We start from the raw sequence: 20,971 nt of genomic DNA, 5'->3' as shown, positions 1-20,971 counted from the left end.
TCCTGTATATCATTGACAAAACCCCACGAGTGTGTGGTAGCCTGTCTGAGAACTTCATATCTCATTGCACAGTTACATCCAGATACTTTTCATTTTCCACTACCTTCAGTAAAGTACCACATAGTTATTATTATTATTATTATTAGCCACATGGTGCAAGGAAGCCCGACGCCCCGCCACACCAACCAAAAATAAACCTCTAAGTCATCCTAAGAGAGAGAGAGAGAGAGAGAGAGAGAGAGAGAGAGAGAGAGAGAGAGAGAGAGAGAAGTAGAAGGGAATCACCAAGGAAGAGAAGAAGAATGATGAATGATCAAATTGAGAAAAGACAGATGTAGGATAGACGTGAGGAAATTTGCCTTTAGCCAGCAGGTGGTTGGTCGGTGTAATAAACTTCCATCCCTTGTCGTGGAAGTTGATAGCGTAAATAAGTTTAAGGCTCAGCTGGACAGGTATTTCGAACGAACAGAGGGGTGAAGTGGAAGTGGTTATTTTTTTATTTATTTATTTATTGATTTTTATTTATTTATTTATTTATTTATTTATTTTATTTTATTTTATATTTTTTTTTGGCTGATGCTGCATAAGCTTGCTTTCTTGCATCTAATGCCTCTACTAATGCTAATGCTAATTGACAGGGGATAGGAAAGTAATATACCGTAACTCGGAGGTAATATTCCATACCGAAATACATATCTATAGTGTTATAACTACATTGTGATATCAGTTTAGGGATATATTTTGTATTGGAATTTTATGGAACTTGAATAGAAATCATGATTCAGAGCAGCAAAGCAAAAGGCTCAAACTAATGGAAGTGCTGTGGCTCAGGGAAGAACTGAGGGGAGCAGTTGTCCTCTGAATACTGCTTACTTGATGTTTGTGGATCAATGAGGAATGGGACATGATATTGCTAAGGGGAATGTCTTTGTGAGCGCGCAATGTAAGGAGTGTGAGGAACTCAGCATTGTTATGGTCTTATATGCAAGCTTGAAGGACAGGGTGGATGCCATTGAAGGATTTAAATTGAGGAGCCCATCAAGCTCTCAGCACCCCAAATCAATGCCAGAACTTGAACATCACACAACGCAGTGGCAACCCGCAAGGCAGAATGCACTGGTCCCAAAGGAACTAGTTGTTGTAGGTGACTATTGTCAGGGAAACGGGAAACATTGTGCAAAAAGGATAGATGGAACAGGACCAGGATATGTCTGCCAGTGGCAAAGGTTGATGAACTTGTGGGGCAGATATCACCCTTTAAGGGCACAAAGGGTGATATTGTTGTTCACGTTGGCACTAGTGATATTAAGAGTAGGAGACTGGCGAAATTACTTAAAAAGTACAAATCAATGCTGAAAAAGAACAGTGAGTTAGGGTTGAATTTGAAAGTGTCTGCAATTTTGCCCAGACACGATAGGAGGCAGTATATAATGAGAGCCTTGTCGATCAGTTTGGCTCTGGAGAGATTGTGCAAGGCTCAAGGGATAGAATTTTTCTCGGCCTGGTCTGTGCATGTTAACAGGAGAGACTGCTTCTACAGGGATGGGATACACTTAAATAAAAAGGGTGCAAGAATATTTGCTGATGCTATCGAGGCAGAATTAGGTGGGTCCGAAAACTGCTAGCTTGAGGGGGAATACATGAATTAATAGATTAACAGTAGCTGCTGGCAGTTGTGAAAGTGATTCTTGCACTGCTTCTGTTGAAATGCAAATAGAACAGCAGCCTAGAAAGAAAGGCAATGGGGATTTCCAGGACTGCTGGAAATCATAGTGAAACAAGCAAATAAATGGAGTGTGTTAGGGTAACTAAGAGTAGAAAGAGGTGCAAGTATACTTGCATGTACTCCAATGCTAGAAGTATAGTTAATAAATTCGATGAGCTGGAAGTGCTAGTCAAGACACCAAAGGCAGATATTACTGGGACAGCAGAGACGTGCTGTCATACAGACATAAGCAGTACAGAACTGGAATTTGGGGAGTACAATGTGTACAGGAAGGCAGGAGGGGTTATATTGTTAGTTAAGAAACACACAAAATCTGAGGAAGTGCATCCTATTGGTGTTGGTGGACAATGCAATGTTGAGTCTGTATGGTGTGACATAAGCACTGGGATAGGAAAAATGAGAGTAGGTATGTGTTATAGGCCTAATTAATCTGATGAGTGTAATGAGCAATTGTGCAGAGAAATAAAGTGGACCATTAAATCAGTGTCTTATAATGGGGGATTTTAATTTCCCACATATTGACTGGAATTTGTGGATTGGTCACTCACACACTAGCAAGGCTTTTGTGGATTCATTCGATGATTGTTTTTTACATCAACATGTTTAAGAGGCAACCAGAGGGAGTAATACTATTGATCTGATTATCAGTAGTGATTTTTCATGCATTAAGAATCTGCAGATAAAGGAACCACGAGGTGGCAGTGATCACAGTTGGCTGAAGTAGGATTTACTCAAAGAGGTAACTACTATCAAGGGTAAAGGAAAGTATTTTTGCTTTCATAAAGGTGACTGCGGTGCCCTGAGACGGTATTTAAATTCTATATGGTGGGACCAACTGATGGTGTTACCAACAGCAAATTCAAAATGGGAATCATTCAAAGAAATAATCTTGGAAGCTACTAGGCTTTTCATACCAACAAAGAAATATTGTTCAAGATTTAGGCCTAAATGGATGTCAGATGAACTAATTAGACATGTGATAGAGAATTAAAATTAATGGGATACATGTAAAATAACAAGTGATACAGAAGCCCATGATAGATATAAGCTGGTCTGTAACCAAGTCACAAAGGAGGTTATGCAGGCGAAAGCAGATTATGAGAAATCTTTGAAAAAGGATGCAAAATAAAACAGTAAAGAGTTCTTTACTTATGTAAATTCTACAGGGAAGGGGATTAATCAGATTGGTCCACTTGATATCGATAATTCAACTGTTGATGATCCTGCTGAGGTAGCTAACAAACTAAATGAATATTTTTCATCTACATTCACACATGAGGAGTTATTCAAGAAAGGGAATGCGAAAGGAGTATTAAACTCTGGCAGTAAGCTAGATAATCTTGTAATAACTGAGAGTAAAGTGGAAGAGAAAGTGTTGAAGATAAACATAAGAAAGGTACCTAGGGGGGGGGATGGAATCTATCCAGTTATATTAATGGAAGTGAGCAAACCCTTAGCCATAATTATGAGAGCTTCCTTGGACTCAGGGAAGGTACCCATGGACTGGAGATGTGCAAATGTGATCCCAATCCACAAAGGAGGATCAAAGGGAGATACAGGTAATTACAGACCTGTTAGTTTAACTTCTGTTTCAGGGGAAATTAATGGAGGCACTGGTTAAAGAAGCATTGCAGGATCATCTAGACAAGATTTCAGTTATAGCTCGTACACCGCATGGGTTTGTTAAGGGGAAGCCTTGTCTGACCAATTTGTATGGATACTATGATGTAGTCGCAAAGGAACTGGATGCAAAGAATAATTTTGATATCATATATTTCGATATGTTGTTTAATGGTACAAGGGCTACTAAAGCCATGTTGTATTTATATTTTTCCCATGTTAGAAAGGCCTTTGATATTGTTGTACATGGAAGACTGCTGCGCAAATATGAGCACTATGGCATTGGATGCAAATTGTTGCTATGGATAAAGGGATGGTTGAGTGGGAGAAAACAGAGAGAGGTAATCAATGAACACTTGTTTGTGGACTAATGTTATCAGTGGTCCCTCAGGGTTCAGTGTTGGGTCTTTTGTTGTTTTCTGTATTTATAAATGAAATTGATGATGATATATCAGGCTTAACATCCAAGTTTGCAGACGATACGAAGGTTGGCAGGGTTTTTAATGACAGTGCACTGCTGCAACAGGTTCTAGAAAAGTTGAGCAGATGAGCTGAGAGCTGGCAAATGAAGATTAACATTAACAACTGTAAATACTACATATGGGAAGCAGTAACCCCAGAGTAACGTATCAACTCTGTGGGACTACACTGACAGTGGTAGAGAATGAAAAGGACCTGGGGATAATTGTGCAGGCAGATATGAAGTTTTCTGAGCAGTGCAGACGGTCTCCAAGAATAGCTCATTGGTGTCTTGTCAATGATAAATACAGGATTTTTTTAGCAGGGATAAGGAGGTGATTATCCCCTTGTATAAGGCAATGGTCGGGCTACAACTTGAGTACTGTATACACTGGAGGCTTTATTTTAAGAAGGATGTAGAGCTGTTGGAACGAGTACAGAGAAGGGCAACAAGATTAGTGAATGGAATAATGGGTTGCTCTTACGAAGAAAATCTTACGTTTTGCAAATTACAGTGTCTGGAGACTAGGCACCTGCGAGGTGAACTGATTGAGTTGTATAAATCCTTGAATGGTTTGAGCAGGCTCAATGCTAATGGGATTCATCCTCATGCTCAGAATAATCGCCTGAGAGGGCATAAATTGAAATTTAGGAAAGACAGTTGTAGGATAGATGTGCAGAAGTTTGCCTTTAGCCAGCGGGTGGTTGATTGGTGGAACAAACTTCCATCTGTTGTTTTAGAAGTTGATAGCTTAAATAGATTGAAAGCAGAACTTGAAGATTAACATTAACAAACCCCTAGCATTGTCTCTGTCATGGGTATTATTGCATCAGGCAATCATGTAACCATTCACTGCCTGCAATAAAGATATTAATGATATCCAACTCAGGACCCCGGGTGTGCCAATCCCATACTCACCAGATGTGAACCTCAAGTATGTTAAAATGGGATTACTGCTACCCATGTGGTATAGCTTGCATTTGTCAATGTTAAACTTCGGCTACTATTTATCAGCCTATTTGCCTAATGTTTCTTGACCTTATTGCAGTAGCAGCGTACCTTCATTACTGTCATTAACCACCCTGCCAACCATTATATCATCTGCAAACTCAGACATTAATCTTGATATGATATGATATGATACAATAATCCTGATATCAATATCATTAATAAATACAGAAAACAATGAGCCTAGAACCAAACCCTATGGGATTCCACCAATAACATTAGTCCATGAAGAGCAGTATCCATTGTTAACCACTATCTGTTTTCTCCACTCAGCCATCACTTTATCCATATCATTAACTTGCCTTTAATGCCAAAAAGCTCAAATTTGTAGAGCAGTACAGTCAGTCCTCGTATAACACGTGTTTACATTACACGAATTCGATCATACACGATTTATAAATAGGGGAACGATATCTTATATAACACGAACCGAATTCGCTTATGCACGATTCGCCTTTGTGTTTACAAGAAATAGCAGTCGAACGCAGAATCACCCCCAACCGGACGCAACACGATAGGAATGAAGAGAAGATTCTGAAAATGTATTTATGTTTCTTATATCAGTGAAGGGGAAACACATTTCACAATAATAAAGTAAAAACCCACACAATTCCAGCTATCGGTATTATCGCAAATGCAATTGGATCGAGTTTACTACCAGTTTATAACAGATTCCACTAGCAGAAACGCAACTGGAAATTGTTTTTATTGTTTTATGGTAGTAACCCCTAGAAATGTGCTTTAGTAAAATGTGAGGTGTTAATAGTGTATCTCTGCCTTTACGGTGTTGTTTATTCAGTTGCTAATGTGCAGCTTTGTTTATGTGTATCAAGCATGCCTCCTCATTTTGTAATTTTGCTTTATTCCCTAAAAATGGGTAAAATGCTTAAAAGGTGTGAAAAGGAAGCATCCTGGTGAAGACACTACAGATTCAGAGAGAAAAAGAAAAGCAATATCGATAAACAGAGGCGGATTGGGTCAAAAATTCTTACCCGGGAAAATTTATAGTGGCCTCATCTAGCATTTATGGCCAAAATCACACCGGCCTCCGGCCCACCGGGATTTCCCCAGTCCGCCTCTGTCGATAGAGAAAAAATATGAAATTGTGAATCGCTTTGAGCGAAATGAAAGACCATGTGATATTGCACGTGCTACAAACCTAAATGAGGCAACCCCGAGAATTACAAAGGATGCAGAGAAAATAAAAACAACTTTCATAGCAGGAACAACTCAAAGTGTAATTAAAATCCATTAGATTAAGACACAAAGAAGTGATGGAACGGCTGTCATCTGTTTGGATAGAAAATCAAACAAAAAAACAAGTTTGCTTACGATAGAAGCAAAAGAATTAGCAATATTTTATTACGAATAGTCGTAATGAAATACGTATTTAATTACGATTATTTATTGTGTTTGGTAATGTTTTGGTTACAAATGTGTGTTCAATCTTCGGTGGTCGGCACCTAACCCTATTTTTCCCATAGGGCCTGTTGTTCATATTGCATGATTTTGCATTGCACGAGGGTTTCTAGGAACACAACTATCGTGCTATATGAGGACTGACTGTATTTTATGTGCTACACTATAAAACCTTTTCTGAAATCCAAGTATATGATATCAAAATTACTTTTTGCATCCAGTTCCTTTTTCACTGCATCTTACACCACTTGACAAAATTAACACAACAAAATGTTTTTTACAAGTATTTTATTGTGAACAGTGTCTCCAAAGGCAAATATTTGATATAATAGGCATCTGGCATGCAAATTCCAAGTATCCAATAGAAATCGATCTGTCCACCTTAAAGAGCTGCACATTATGTGCAAATTATTCATGCCTATAAAAACACATCTTGCAACCACATCACTTCATTGCCATTTTTTGGCTTTCTTGGGATAGCCACATCTCCAATACTCAGGATGGCAAGTCAATGTCATTTAGATGATTCTTTGAGATGGAAGACCATTGGACAACTTGAAGTTGGGCAGTCATAGGCAGAGGTGGCACATTGGATTATTGTGTCATGCAGTGTCGTTTCAGCAATATGGAAGCAGTTTCAAGAGAGAGAGGAACCATTACAAGATGAGCCAGCCAAGGTTGCCCGAGGTCTACATCAACCAGAACAGACCACTACTGGCTTTAACAGCAAGATGGAACCCTACAATGTCCTGTCATCAATGGTCTCTTGAGGTTGCTGTGCCACAGGTGAAAACATTTCCAACCAAACTGTGTTAAGAAGGCTCAATCAAGTGGACTCTATGCAAGGAAGCCTGTGGTTTTTATCCCATTAACCCCAAACCACCACAGAGCTCATCGAATCTGGTGCTATGAACATGTGACTTGGAACCCTGACATATGAGGGTATAGTTCTGTTCTCTGATGAGTCCCATTTTTGCCTACAAACTGACTGTAGATGTTTTTTTGGTGAAGGTAAAGAAAGCCAACATGAGACGAGAACCAGAGGAAACATTGATAAACTTATTCTCCCTGCATTCTCAGTAAACGATGGTGTGTGTTATCGGTTATTTCATCTGGAAACAAGGAATGCGGTACGATCTCTACAAAATCAGAGAAGGGGACACTTATGGTGCATGCTGTGTTCTCATGTGGGGCAGCATAATGATCAATGGCCACCCCACTTTTCATGTTTTTGATAGGGATGAGTCAATGAGAAGCTCTCATCTTCCTGAACAAATGCACACATGGTAGTAAATACTATATTGTATAGCTACGCATGTGGTTTGAAATAAAGTATTTATGAATGTTTAGCATTTATTTATTGCAATTGATGTTCATATTTTCGATTTTATTGATACTTGATACTTAAAAAAAAAAAGAACTCATTAACCCGGGAACTTGTAAAGTGGGAACTGCCTGTATATATAAGGGCATCTCATAAGTCCCACTCTCATAGAAAATGACATCTTTTTTTTTGTTTCAAGTAAAATAACCTCTTTAAAAAATATAACTTTAAACCTTTCTTTCTACCTTAAAAGCTTGATTCTTTTAAGCTTGATTCTCTTCAGGAAAATTTTCAAATTATTCTGTTGTATGCATCTGGTCTTCTATAAAATTTCATTTCATGATATGGTCATGAAATGAAATTTCATGACCATATCATGAAATGAAATGTTGAATTTCATTTCATGGTTCTTTTAGTTGAATGCTTAAGACTCATGAGTGTTCAGGGTTATTTTTGGCACTCCAAAGCACTTCCCTGAGAATTGCGGTCAGCGACAAAATGTGCATCAGTATTTCCAAGATACATTAAGTCCACAATGATCAGCAAGAAAAATTGCATCTGAAACTGGATGTTCAGAGCCTTTGTACACTGAATGATGCAATACCACAAATTTAATCTGTACAAGATAAATTTTGTTCAACATGGGAGCGATAGCAACTGAAGACTTCCAAGTACCACATTCAGTCAGTATGCAAAGTAAAGCTCATGACATGACTTAAAGGATGCACCAATCTTAGATGAGAAAAAAACAAGTTGACTACAGTAGCAAGCAAGCAAAAGTTGACATCATACTGCAACCGTGAAAGATTGTACTTTATTAAAGTTGTTTTACCTAAACACCAGTAATGCCTTGGCTTGACCCCTTCCCAGGAGAGATTGTGTAATGTGATGATGATTTGAAGAAATGGATACTTCTTCTATATAGCTTCCAGTATAGGATGCTACTCAGTTGTGATTACATTAGTATTAATACTAACAACAAGGAAAGTTTTTTGGCTTTTTCAGGACCAGCCAAAAGAATAAAATAATAATACAGTAAACCCTCGCTAGTCCGGATTAACTGGGGGGAGAGGTCATCCAGATTAGTGAAGCAAAAGATGGCCCTAAAAGACAAAAAAAAACTTAATACACAAATAAATGGAAAATTTAATGATATAGGTAGGGCTGATGAAAATAAATAAAAAATATATTACTGTCGAGCCTTTATTTAAAAAACTATAAAAAAGACAATACATTTATCCATCAATAGATGGATAAATGTATTTTATTTTAGTACATTTATCAGGTTTGCCGCTGCGAACAGAATTTTTCATATTTCGATCTGGATTAACTGTAACTGGATTAGCAAGGGTTTACTGTAATAAATAAATCGAATAACGATAAAATATAAGGAAAGATATAAAAAATAAAAGAAAATATGTAAAGTTGTTAAAAAAATAGACCTATGTGTTTCTTTGCTTATATAAGTAATTATTCAGTTGACCTCTGAATTTCTCCAAATAGTAGAGGAAGATATGTAACTTCCAGTTACCTATCTTCCTCTACTATTTTTAATTCAATTACCCATGGAGCTAATTTGTTTCAGTAATCAACAACTTGCTGGCTAAAAGGAAACTTCTTGGAATCCTTTATGATAGTGAAAATTTGCTTTATTCATTTTAATATCTTTTCTCAGAACTTGACTGACTTCAGTCAGGCACCTTAGAGGGGACCAATTGCCAAGGCTATGTAGCTCACATAACTCACATTCCTCATGCAAATTGCTCATGTATGGATCTTTTTTAGGTGAGACTTCCATACTTGGACTTATTATTCCAAATGCTGTCTTACAATTGTCTTATACAATGGGATTATGATTCCCTATATCTACAGTTAGGGCTTACAATACCAGTCAAAATCTTAATACGTATTTTGGTATTTTTAATTAATGCAACCGGGATACTGGTATTCCAAAAACAAACGTTTTTCTCAATAAATTTTTATAACAATTAGGTGCAGTAAAGTAAGGAAAAAAACAAGTACTGTAATTACTTGAATTCATGTTTTAAATAAACTTTTATTGCAATAATAAATATTCTTAAAAAAATCATTAAAATACAGTTATTCTAAAAACAAAAAAATACATGTTGTTACTGCAAAGTTTAGTTATGTTTAAGCATCCACACTACCTGTCTGAATAAAGTGAACTCTTAAGAAATATAAACAATCAATAGTATGATCATTTAAAATGGATCTAATTTTGGTACATACAGTATTTGATTAGCAGCAGAAAACGCCCTTTCAGATTCTATTCTGGTACTATTGTACTGAGATAATCATAGACGATCTCAGTCCATATTTTCTAGGCTTTGAACTTTTTTAGCAAAAATCGTTAAAAGTATTTCATTAATTTCCGACTCAAGTTCATCTTTTCAAATCTCATTGGAGTCGGGTAGTTTCTTATTTTGGAAAGAATTTGCGGAAAACTGATGTTCTATTCCAGTTTCTTTGAATTATGTTCATCATTTTCTGAAGGAGAAAGGCGTTTTATTCAGTGAAGTATAATTTTCACTATAGTTTCTTTACTGAGTCTGGGAGAGAGCAAAGAGTGGGGATAAAGAATAAAGAAGAGAGCAAAGAGTGCAGTTAAGGAATTCTTCACATATATAAATGCAAAGAACAGAAGGACAGATCAGATTGGACCCTTATGTAATGGACGTGGTACAGTATTAGATACCACAGCTGAAGTTGCAGATGAACTCAACAGTTACTTTGCATCGATATTTACATAAAAAAAACCCCCTTTGTGTCAATGAGATATTATGGAAGTGAAGTCGAAAGAAAATGTAATTAATGATGTCGAAATTTCAAATGATTATTTAATGAACTTTCGTGCCTACAGGCGAGTAAGGCTCCTGTGGTTGATGGCATATACCCTATAATCTTAAAGGAGGCAGCAAGTGAGTGCATTTGCTTCATTAAAACAGCTTTTCTGATCATTCTTGATGCCTATTCAAGTCATCCTGATGGAGTGCTGCTTACCACTGATCTTTAACCACTGCCAATCTTTCTGTCATCTGTGGTCCAACAGTGCTCCAAGAACCAATCCTTGGAGGGACATACTTCTGACATTACATCGATCTGAAGTATATCCATTAATCACAATTCTCTGCCTCCTGCCACCCCATGATCCATCTTAGGATCTTGCCCATGATCCCAACTTGTTCCAGCCTGTACAGTAACCTCTCATGAGGGGACTGAGCAAAATCCAGATAAACAATGTCAAAATTATTTCCTACGTCCAAACTATGAGTAACTGTGCCAAGTAGCTAACCAGATTAGTTTTACATGATTTTCCCATTACTACAAAACCATGTTGTGTGTTTGTCCTTCAGAATGCCATTTATAACCAAATGTTCCTAAACTGTATGCTTAATCATTGTTTGTAAGGTTCTCCTATCAGTCATAGCAAATTGCAGCTACTGGTGCTGTATAAGTTTGCTTTCATGCATCATTTGCCACTATTTTTACTAAATTCATAATGAAGAATTCCCTGCTGAGTAAAAAAATACGATAAGCATTATCTTTGCATTCGTTCAAGATTGTCCTACTTTTTTTACCCCTTAGACTTTCACACATCCACGATTTGTCACCAATAATGATGGAAGAAATGAATTGAGGATTAGCAGTAGCTCTAATGAAGATATTGCCATGCAAGAACTTGCCACACTGTATGAGTCAATGTTAATGTGAGACACAAACTTAGCTAAAATGCATCACATTTCCAAATCTTGTGTTAAATTGATTGAAATGCCTCATAAAAAATACAGATTTCACTAGCATCCTTGCAGACAGCTAAAAATCAGCAACTCCTGATCCAAACAATTGAATCTTTGGTTTTTGAAGTTGAAAGGCTGCCAGAGCGAAGATCATCTTTGGTGGACAAATTACCCTCTTTAAACTTTTCAGAGTGTTTTTTGAACCACTTCAAATGACACAGAATTCTCTCCAAGAAATTGTTTTTAACATTTTGTGGATTTCTGTTACAGCTTTCCCTAATTTGAAATAAAATTTGATGCAAATTCACTGCTCAGTAAAATCATTCATTTTAAAATGTGGCAAACACATGAACTGCCTTCTATTCAATGAATGCGAATTCAGGCCGACTGCAGATAAACTGGTGATTCATGCATTGCTACATCTAGGTGGGTTGCTGAACATTTTGCAGCAAGCTGAAACCCTGTACTATTCTAGAGTCTCAAGATACAAAGTTAGTTTCTGAACTTTTTGTTCACATCTCATATTTCTCCTACCTTGTGTCAGTCTTCACAAATCAATTTATCTGCACTCTCCTCATTATCTTCCATTGCTGCAGCATTGAAGGTGTACTGCATCTAGGTGTGTATGAGGTGGTGAAGCACTTAATAGACACACTCACACACCAACGATGAGTTGTCGTGTATTGTGACTGTAATTGTATCTATTTTCAGTGGTTTGCTCTTCAGTAACAAAAATCTTGAGATTCTGTTAAAAAAAAACAAAAAAAAAACAACAACATACAATCCTCACCTGAGACTGACTAACTCAGCCATGTTGTGGAAATGACCAATAAATTTTTTTTGGATTTGACTCCAAAATTCAGACTTCTTACAAACTGCTCGCTGACTTGTAAATATCTCATTATGCATAGTGGCAAGATTTCAATGTAAATAGTTTAATCACTTCTGTGCATTTTTTAAGGACCAATTCTTTTCCTTGGCTGCACACAGTAAATGGATCAATTGTTGTGTATACTTCAATTGAAATAAGTAAATAATAGAATTTGAACACAGGCCTTTGCCACCTGGTGGGGAGGAGACTGATTATAAACCCCTGTGCTACCTGATAGGGCAGTGTGATAGTGACCTGACTCTGAACCACAACCAGCATCATTGATCTGCCTGACTTACTACTACCAAACTGTGCTCACATCAACTATCATATCTCCATAAATGTTCTTCAAATCTTGGATTTCAGTGAGCTGTGTTTTCTGCATTTAGGAACTCAGGAATACACCACTCTTTCATACACATATGAAAGTCACCCTCCATTTCCACAGACTACCACAGTCCTGCCACTGGCATGTATTGTTGAAACTTGCAGGATATTAGTGGTAATGTTTAAATTTTCACCTGTTACCATTGCATTTTGCATACAATATCACATGAGCATGAAAAAATTGGTGGCATTAGTTTGAATGGCCCTCTTAAATTGTTTGATTGTAACTGAGACTTCATGTCTTTTGTCAAGTATGAGTCTTTACATGTATTGTCAGGAATATACCATCTAACCAAACTGACTGAATATTTATTGTATTATATAGAAAGTAAATTTTAGTTTTTAACATTAGCACGAGTAGAGGCATTTGATGCAAGAAAGCAAGCTTATGCAGCATCAGCCAAAAAAAAAAAAAAAAAAAAACCACTTCCACTTCACCCCTCTGTTCATTCGAAATACCTATCCAGCTGAGCCTTAAACTTATTTAGGCTATCAACTTCCATGACAAGGGATGGAAGTCTGTTCCACCAACCAACCACCCGCCGGCCAAAGGCAAACCTCCGCACGTCCATCCCACATCCGTCCCTCCCCAACCCGAACCCATGCCCTCCCAGGTGACCACTCCGAGCAAGAGGAAGAATCCCATCAGCATGCTCAAACCATTCAAGGCCCTACACACCCCCACCAGCCCACCCCGCCGGCGCCCAGTCCCCAGACACTGCAACTTGCAAAACTTAAGCCTTTCCTCTCAAGCGCACCCCTTTGTTCCATTCACCAATCCTGCTGGCTCAACCATTGCCCCACACAAGGGAACAATCACCTCCCCATCCCTGCCAGAAAAACTCCTATACATCACCGACAACACACAATGAGCCACTCCCGCAGCCCGTCCGCACCGCCCAGAGAACCCCACATCCGCCTGCACAACCACCCCCAGGCCCCTCCCATTCTCCACCACTGCCAGTGCAGCACCACAGAGCCGACACGTCCCTCCGGGGCCGCCCCCCCCCCACATGAAGCACTTTACACCTGTCAACGCCAAACCTCACCCGCCACCTCTCAGCCCATCCGCTCAACCCTTCCAGACTCCGCTGCAGCAGCACAGCGTCAGCAGTGCCCCCGACAACCCCGCCAACCTTCGCATCATCCGCAAACCCGGACACCAAGCTCGATACACCATCACCAATATCATCCATAAACACAGAAAACAACAATGGACCTAACACCGAACCCTGAGGGACTCCACCGACAACACCAGTCCACGATGAGCAGTGTCCACCGATCACCACTCTGCCCTCCCCCCAACCACCCCCCCATCCACAGCAGCAGTCCGTCCCCAACGCCACACCGCTCCAATTGCAGCAGCCTCCCCACGCGCAACAGCACCAAAAGCCCCTCCAAGATCCAAGTACACAACATCAAAGCCTAGCCGAGTGGGTAAAGTACCTGCCCGACAACCCAAAGGTCGCGGGTTCGATTCCCGCCTCGGGCTTAAATCAAAGTACTGCAAAAACCTGGGGAGGTGCAATATGGCCACAGAAGCCAATGCGCCAACAACTACCAAATCAAAAAAAAAAAAAAAAACATCAAAGCCACTCCCTGCAACCAGCCCCCTGCGACCGCATCACAGTACCCAATCAAACCGCTCAAGCAAGACCCCCCCCCCCCCAACAAAACCATGCTGCGTCCGAGCCACAACCGAAGTCTTGTCTAGACGACCCCGCAGTGCCTCCGCAACCAGCGCCTCCATCAATTCTCCCGGAACAGAAGCCAAACTCACAGGTCTACAAACACCTGTGTCACCCCCCCGATCCCCTCCCCTGCGAACCAGGGCCACACCCGCACATCTCCAGTCTGCGGGCACCTCCCCCAAGTCCAAGGAAGCTCCCACAATCACGGCCAAGGGCCTGCTCACTTCCTCCGCCGCCTCCCCCAATACAACTGGACAGATCCCAGGCGCCGTTCCTGTCCCCATCCCCAACAACCTCTCCCCCACCCCACTCTCAGCCACCACAAGACTCTCCAGCTCACCGCCAGAGTTGAACACATCCCCAGCACTCCCCTCGCCGAACAACTCATCATGCGCGAATGCCGATGCAAAACATTCATCCAGCCCGTCAGCCACCTGAGCAGGAACATCAACAGCCGACCCACCGACACCAAGCGGACCAACCCGACCCATCCCCCTCCTTCCAGAGCCCACACAAGTAAAGAACTCCTTGCTGCCCCTCCCCGCATCCCCTGCCAAAGACCTCCCGCAATCCACCCTCGGCCGCCCAACCCACCCCGCAACTTGCCCACAGACCAACTCATATCCATCACAGGCCCCCGCGCCACGTGCCAATCCGCATGCATCCCATGCACCCCCCTCCCCGCCACACGCCCCACCAGCCCATCCGACACCCATCCAGGCCTAAACCCCGAACAACACCTCCCAGTTGGCATGCAAAGCCCAGCAGCCCCCAAGCAAGTTCCCTGAACGCCTCCGACCCTGAATTCGCTGTCGGCAACTTCATCAGTTGGTCCCACTGCACAGAACCCAAACACTGTCTCAGCCCATCGCAGCTGCCCTCACGAAAGCAACAACCCCCCCACCCATAACGATAGCCACCCCCCTGAGCAAATCCCACCCCAGCACACTGCGATCACCTCCACCCAGCGGTTCATCCATCTGCAGACCCCCAATGCATGAAGAACCACCACCAACAATCAAATCAAGAGCACTACTCCCTCTAGTTGCCTCCCGAACATGCTGATGTAGAAAACAATCATCCAATAAATCCACAAAAGCCCCGCCAGTGTGTGAGCGACCAGCCCCCAAACTCCAGCCAACATCCGGGAAACCAAAATCCCCCACTATAAGACTCTCCGACCCACTGGCCCACTCCACCCCCCCTGCACAGCCCCTCACCACACTCATCAGAGTCATCAGGCCCACAGCACACTTCCACTCTCAACCCTGACCCCACAACGCCCATGCCACACCAAACCGACCCGACACCGCACCATCCAGCGATGCCGACCGGCCCACCTCCCTGGATCCCATGTGTTCCAACCAACAGCACAACCCCTCCCCCCTTCCCACCCCGCCCACCACCTCCGCAGACCCTGCACTCCCCAAACTCCAGCTCCGCATCCCCCACATCTGTGCAACACCACGTCTCCAACATCCCAACAACATCCGCCCTTTGATGCCCCGAGAAACACCTCAAATTCATCAATTTTATTTTCTTAATTTATCAAATTTATTTACTGTAATTAACAATTACAGCTTACCTTATATATACTTCATTCCAAAATTTCACAAAAAACCCATAGGTTTCAGATTCATAATCTCCTGCAAAAATAGTTATGTACACAAACTGGGAAAAACACTTGAACAACTACTGCAACCACTCTTAAAAAACATACATAACAGCAGAATCATAGGCAACAACCTACTAGTATTAAATTTCTTGCAGAATAATAATGTTACCAATATACAAACCTTTGACTTCCACAGCCTATTTACAAGTATCAACCAAACCAAACTAAAAACAGTACTCAAATATATTTATGCTAAATATAAAGAGTATATAACCTGCAATACCTATTACTGGAACAACCTACTGAACTTGTGTATCAACAAACCAATGGAACACCTATGGGCATCCCTGCCTCATGCATAATAGCCAACCTATATCTATATTGGTCAGAAATCTCATTTCCACAGGACCTTAACCTCTGCAGATATATAGATGATCTCATAGTGATCAGCTGCCCTAATTTCATCAAGGATTATGGACACTTATACCCCAATGAACTCATACTGGAAAAAACAAATAACAATGATACTACAGCCCATTTCCTGGATCTGAATATTAAGTTAAAGAAGAACATAGCCACCATCAACCTGTATAACAAACGTGATGCATTCAACTTTAATATATTCAACCTCACAGAATAGAATTCCAATATTTCCAAAGGAGTACATGCCAACATTATTCTAGCGCAAAGCATCAGAATAGCAACTATTTGCAACAATAATGAAACAGCTATTGATAGCATCTTAAGCCCTTAACATCTTAAGGCACAAAAAACTAAAGGATATTAATATAAATAGCATTATCGGTAAATAATTATTCCCATACACATCATATAGTGTGAATACAATACACTAGACCTCTGTGGTGTCTTACAGTCTAGAAAACTCATACCCACCAATTGGCCTAACACAGTGTATTAATCTTGTAATTATATTTAAGCTTAACTTTATTTCATTATACCACTCATTTACACAACTGACCTTAAATACATGATGCCACTCCCAGACATTCGTTCAGGGTCCTAACTATAGGAACGGATTTGCAACCCCAAACTACCTGAGCCCAACTACTTATCTCTACCATAATCATCTTTCTACTTTACTAGCCTCTACTTCTTCGGACTTGTCTGGTTTCAAGACAAGGGGGGTGGGGAACATATATATAGCCTGCTTTTATAAAAATTCTTTCTCACCTTCCTTTTATTGTCACATATTGAAAACCATTTGTATTGCATAATAAAATTTTAATGGCAGAATAGTGAGTCACTCTTTATCTATTTAGAAAGATTCAAATCTGATTAGTGATGTGAGGAACATATTTATTTAGACATTATAAGTGGAGCTTAGTTAGCTTAAGTCAGGTTGAGCTGGGGGATTTTTCTTAGATTTTATCAGTCCAAAAAACTTCCTGGCAGACATAGTTGGCAGTTGAATTGGGCATCACAGAGTAAACACTTGTTTCAGATAGTTCTAGTGGATGATAAGAGTTTTGGTTAAAAGTCTTGTGGATTAATTTTTGTTTTTGCTTAATTTCTTTAATATTTTTTAACTTTAATTTTGGTAATTTCATTTTAAGAAGTTATTTCTATAATATTTTGTAAATTTATTTCTTACCTTTTGTAATTCTATTTCTCAGTAATAGATAAATTCTGGCTACCTGTGTTAATTATTGTAATATTTTGTGAAGTAATATTTTTATTATTATTATTATTAATTTTCCTCCCTTAATAATGGTTGCTACACCATCCATTTTAAATGCTTTGTTACATTGAATACATGCCACAGACTACACAAGTCTGTTACCATTGCATTTTGCATACAATATCACATGAGCATGAAAAAATTGGTGGCATTAGTTTGAATGGCCCTCTTAAATTGTTTGATTGTAACTGAGACTTCATGTCTTTTGTCAAGTATGAGTCTTTACATGTATTGTCAGGAATATACCATCTAACCAAACTGACTGAATATTTATTGTATTATATAGAAAGTAAATTTTAGTTCTGTTCAGTGTTTCGTCGGTTACATTATAATGGATGACCCAATAATCTCAACATTATTGTTATTTGGGAATAGTCTCTCTAGACCTGTGAAACAAAAGTGGGAAATTGATCTAGTTACTCAACTTTTAATTCTCTTTTACAGATGACACACATGCACCAAACAAGGAAACAACTTAATTCAGTAGTTTTATATATATATATTTTATATAATGAGTAATATGGAAAGAAAGTTGATAAATTTTAACAAACTGTAACTAATACTTATGGGCCAATGCACTTTCATCAGCAGTGATGCATTACGACCATAATGTGTATAAAATATGTTGTATATAGCAATTAATATTGAAGACAATTCAAGAAGACAGTACCAAGATAGATTTATAGAAAACACAAGGGATAATGTAAAGTTAGTAGAAAGAAGAAAAAAATATATACAAAAAAAAAGGAACGGGAAAAATATATACACAAAACTGATCACTATTTACCCACAATCTAGGTGACTTCGTCTGGGGCCAACCACCCAGACTGAAGGCAAAAAAACAACAAGTTCTGTTTCTGTAATGATCAGTATCTGCTAAATTATATGAAATATTAATAGTACTAAATTTAGAGATTAATTAATTAATAAATTACGTTCTCTGCCAGGTCAATGATGTTCAATACATGCTTGCATTAATACTTTATATTATCTTTCTTTTGATTCTAAATTTTTAACTACTATTGGTTTAGATTCAAATTACTTAATCTTTAAATTTATTACTATTATTATTTCATATAACAAAGAACTCCTTGTCGTTTTTTGCCTTCAGCCTGGGTGGGTGGTTGTGCTCCCCCCCCCTGACGAAGTCACCTAGATTCTGGGTAAATAGCAATAAGTTTTGTGTATATATTTTAATTTATATTCTCTTCTTTCCTCTTTTTTGTATATATTTTTTTCTTCTTTCTGCTAACCTTACATTATCCCTTGTTTTCTATAAATCTATCTTTGTATTGTCTTCAATATTAATTGCTATATACAACATATTTTATTTATATATATATGTATATATATATATATGTATATATAAAGATTAATAATTATTGAAGGGAGATTATAGATGGGAAAATTAATTTGATTGGCCATTAGATGAAAAGAATAGAATGGAAATTTGATAAATTACAGGAGCAAATATAACAGATGCCCAACTTTCATTTTCATTTCTGGAAAATGTTTTTCTTTTAACCTTGTATATCATATAAAAGAAAATGTAAGAAATCATCCTGTTCTTTATAGCAATAAATTACTAATGAATTTAAAAAAATTGTGGCTTTACTTAAAAAAATTGAAAGAATTAATTTTTAATTTTTTAATTAAAAAGAATTTAAATTAATGAAATTAAAAAGTAATTTAAAAAATTCATTTTAAACTTTATAACATTCAACAGTAAGGCAAATTTGTGTTTTGGTGAAGAACTACTCTTTGATTAAAATTATTAAACATTCATCCAAATTTAAAGATAATTAAAGATAATTGACTGTTATATGCTGTAATACAGTTATAATGTATTCTCTCTCTCTCTCTCATAAAAAAAAATAAAATATAATTTTGACTTATTTTAAATATTGTCTCTAGATTTCTGCCATTTTGAACAAATCACATGTATGGTCTGAATATAGAGACCAAAAGCATGACTTGTTTATAGCAGACACAGCTTTACCTTCCTTAACAGGTATGGTTATTGTATTATAAAGAAACTCTTTATTTCATGAAATTTGCAATATCCCAAAACCTCAATTTTATATAAATGTGACAAAAATAGATAATTTAATTGGCAGCGGCAGCACCCCACAGTGTAGCAAACACAGTAGCGGTCCTAACAGGTGCCAAACTCTTAATTTCTAGATTTTTTTTTTTAATAGATTGCAATACATATTGTTTGTAATTTGTTACATACAATAAGTATTTTAATTATATATAATTTTTAATAAATTAAATATTTAAAAAAACTAATGCATTTTTAAACCTCTTTCTTTCAGAAAAAAATTAATTCTAATAAAAAAAAACACATTTTAGGCAAAATATGCAAATTATGATTATGAATCTCTCAGTTCCATTTTCTAGTTTAAAAACCACTAAGAGCTTGAAATTTCAATAACATGCATATATGTATTTCTGCTTATGTACATAAATGTTTAAAAATAAAAAATTAAAAAACATATGCAGTAAACTCCCATTATGGCATTTTCAATTGGTCTAGTCAATTGAAAAGAGCACTACAATCAGGAAAGCATTATAAATAGAACCTCCTTTTGGGGGTGATTTTTCATATTTCTTCAATATGTTGGTAACATTGATTTTTTTTTTTTTTTTTTTTTTATAATTATTATTATTACACTGTTTTTGAAGCAGTAGTTAATATTCAACTCAAAAACTTATACACAAGCATTTTAAACAAGACTGCATTAAAAATGCATGGTACCAGAAGAAATGAGTGTTAAAAGCAGGAATGTTATAACAGGAGTTTACTATGTGTGTGGTGTGTACACACAGATGCTCACTATATATAAATTTTTGATACTATTAGTTACTTCTTTTTTCAGATTTACTTAAGTTTATTTTAAATTTGCACCCTGTGAAGCATCCAAAATTTAAAATTATGCATTTTCTATATACAGATCAGAATTTAATACATTTTGTGTTCTCATCTTTATTTATGCACTAAACAACAATGTATTTCAAGCCAACTTGTTTAAGACTGCAAATACTTACAGAACAAGTGTGAGAAGAAAAGAAAGTAACTTTAACAAGCATCAGCAGTGTTATTACCTGTCAGGTCTCATTCATATTTTGTAAATCATAATAATAATGATTTTTATATGTAAAAAGTTTTAATATGATAAATTCAAGCAAGTATCTGTGTGCAGTCATATTTCCAGATATATTTGGTTTATCCATATGTCTGTAGTTTTCACATCACTCTGTTAGATTTCATGACTGGTTCACTGTGTGTTGAAAACATCTTTTTCTGCATGCAGTAAAAAATTATCAAGGAAATTTTTTGATAATTTGTGCTTTTATTTGATGGGAGTAGAACTTGTATACTTAAATGGC

General features: G+C 37.9%; 1 protein-coding gene across 1 annotated transcript in view; it reads left to right on the top strand.

Annotated features, from left to right (window-relative positions):
• Rme-8 (receptor mediated endocytosis 8) overlaps positions 1-20,971 on the top strand; it is a 699,549-nt gene that overhangs the window by 669,705 nt on the left and 8,873 nt on the right. Inside the window, exon 52 of the mRNA XM_090387774.1 lies at positions 19,493-19,589. Coding sequence (XP_090243900.1) covers positions 19,493-19,589 — 97 coding nt within the window. The remainder of the gene's footprint in view (positions 1-19,492; positions 19,590-20,971) is intronic.

Source organism: Mastigoproctus giganteus, chromosome 13 (genome assembly GCF_048544385.1).
Source record: "Mastigoproctus giganteus isolate SK-2022 chromosome 13, ASM4854438v1, whole genome shotgun sequence".
In the NCBI taxonomy this organism is placed as follows: domain Eukaryota; kingdom Metazoa; phylum Arthropoda; class Arachnida; order Uropygi; family Thelyphonidae; genus Mastigoproctus; species Mastigoproctus giganteus.
This window is presented reverse-complemented; position numbering and strand designations above follow the sequence as displayed.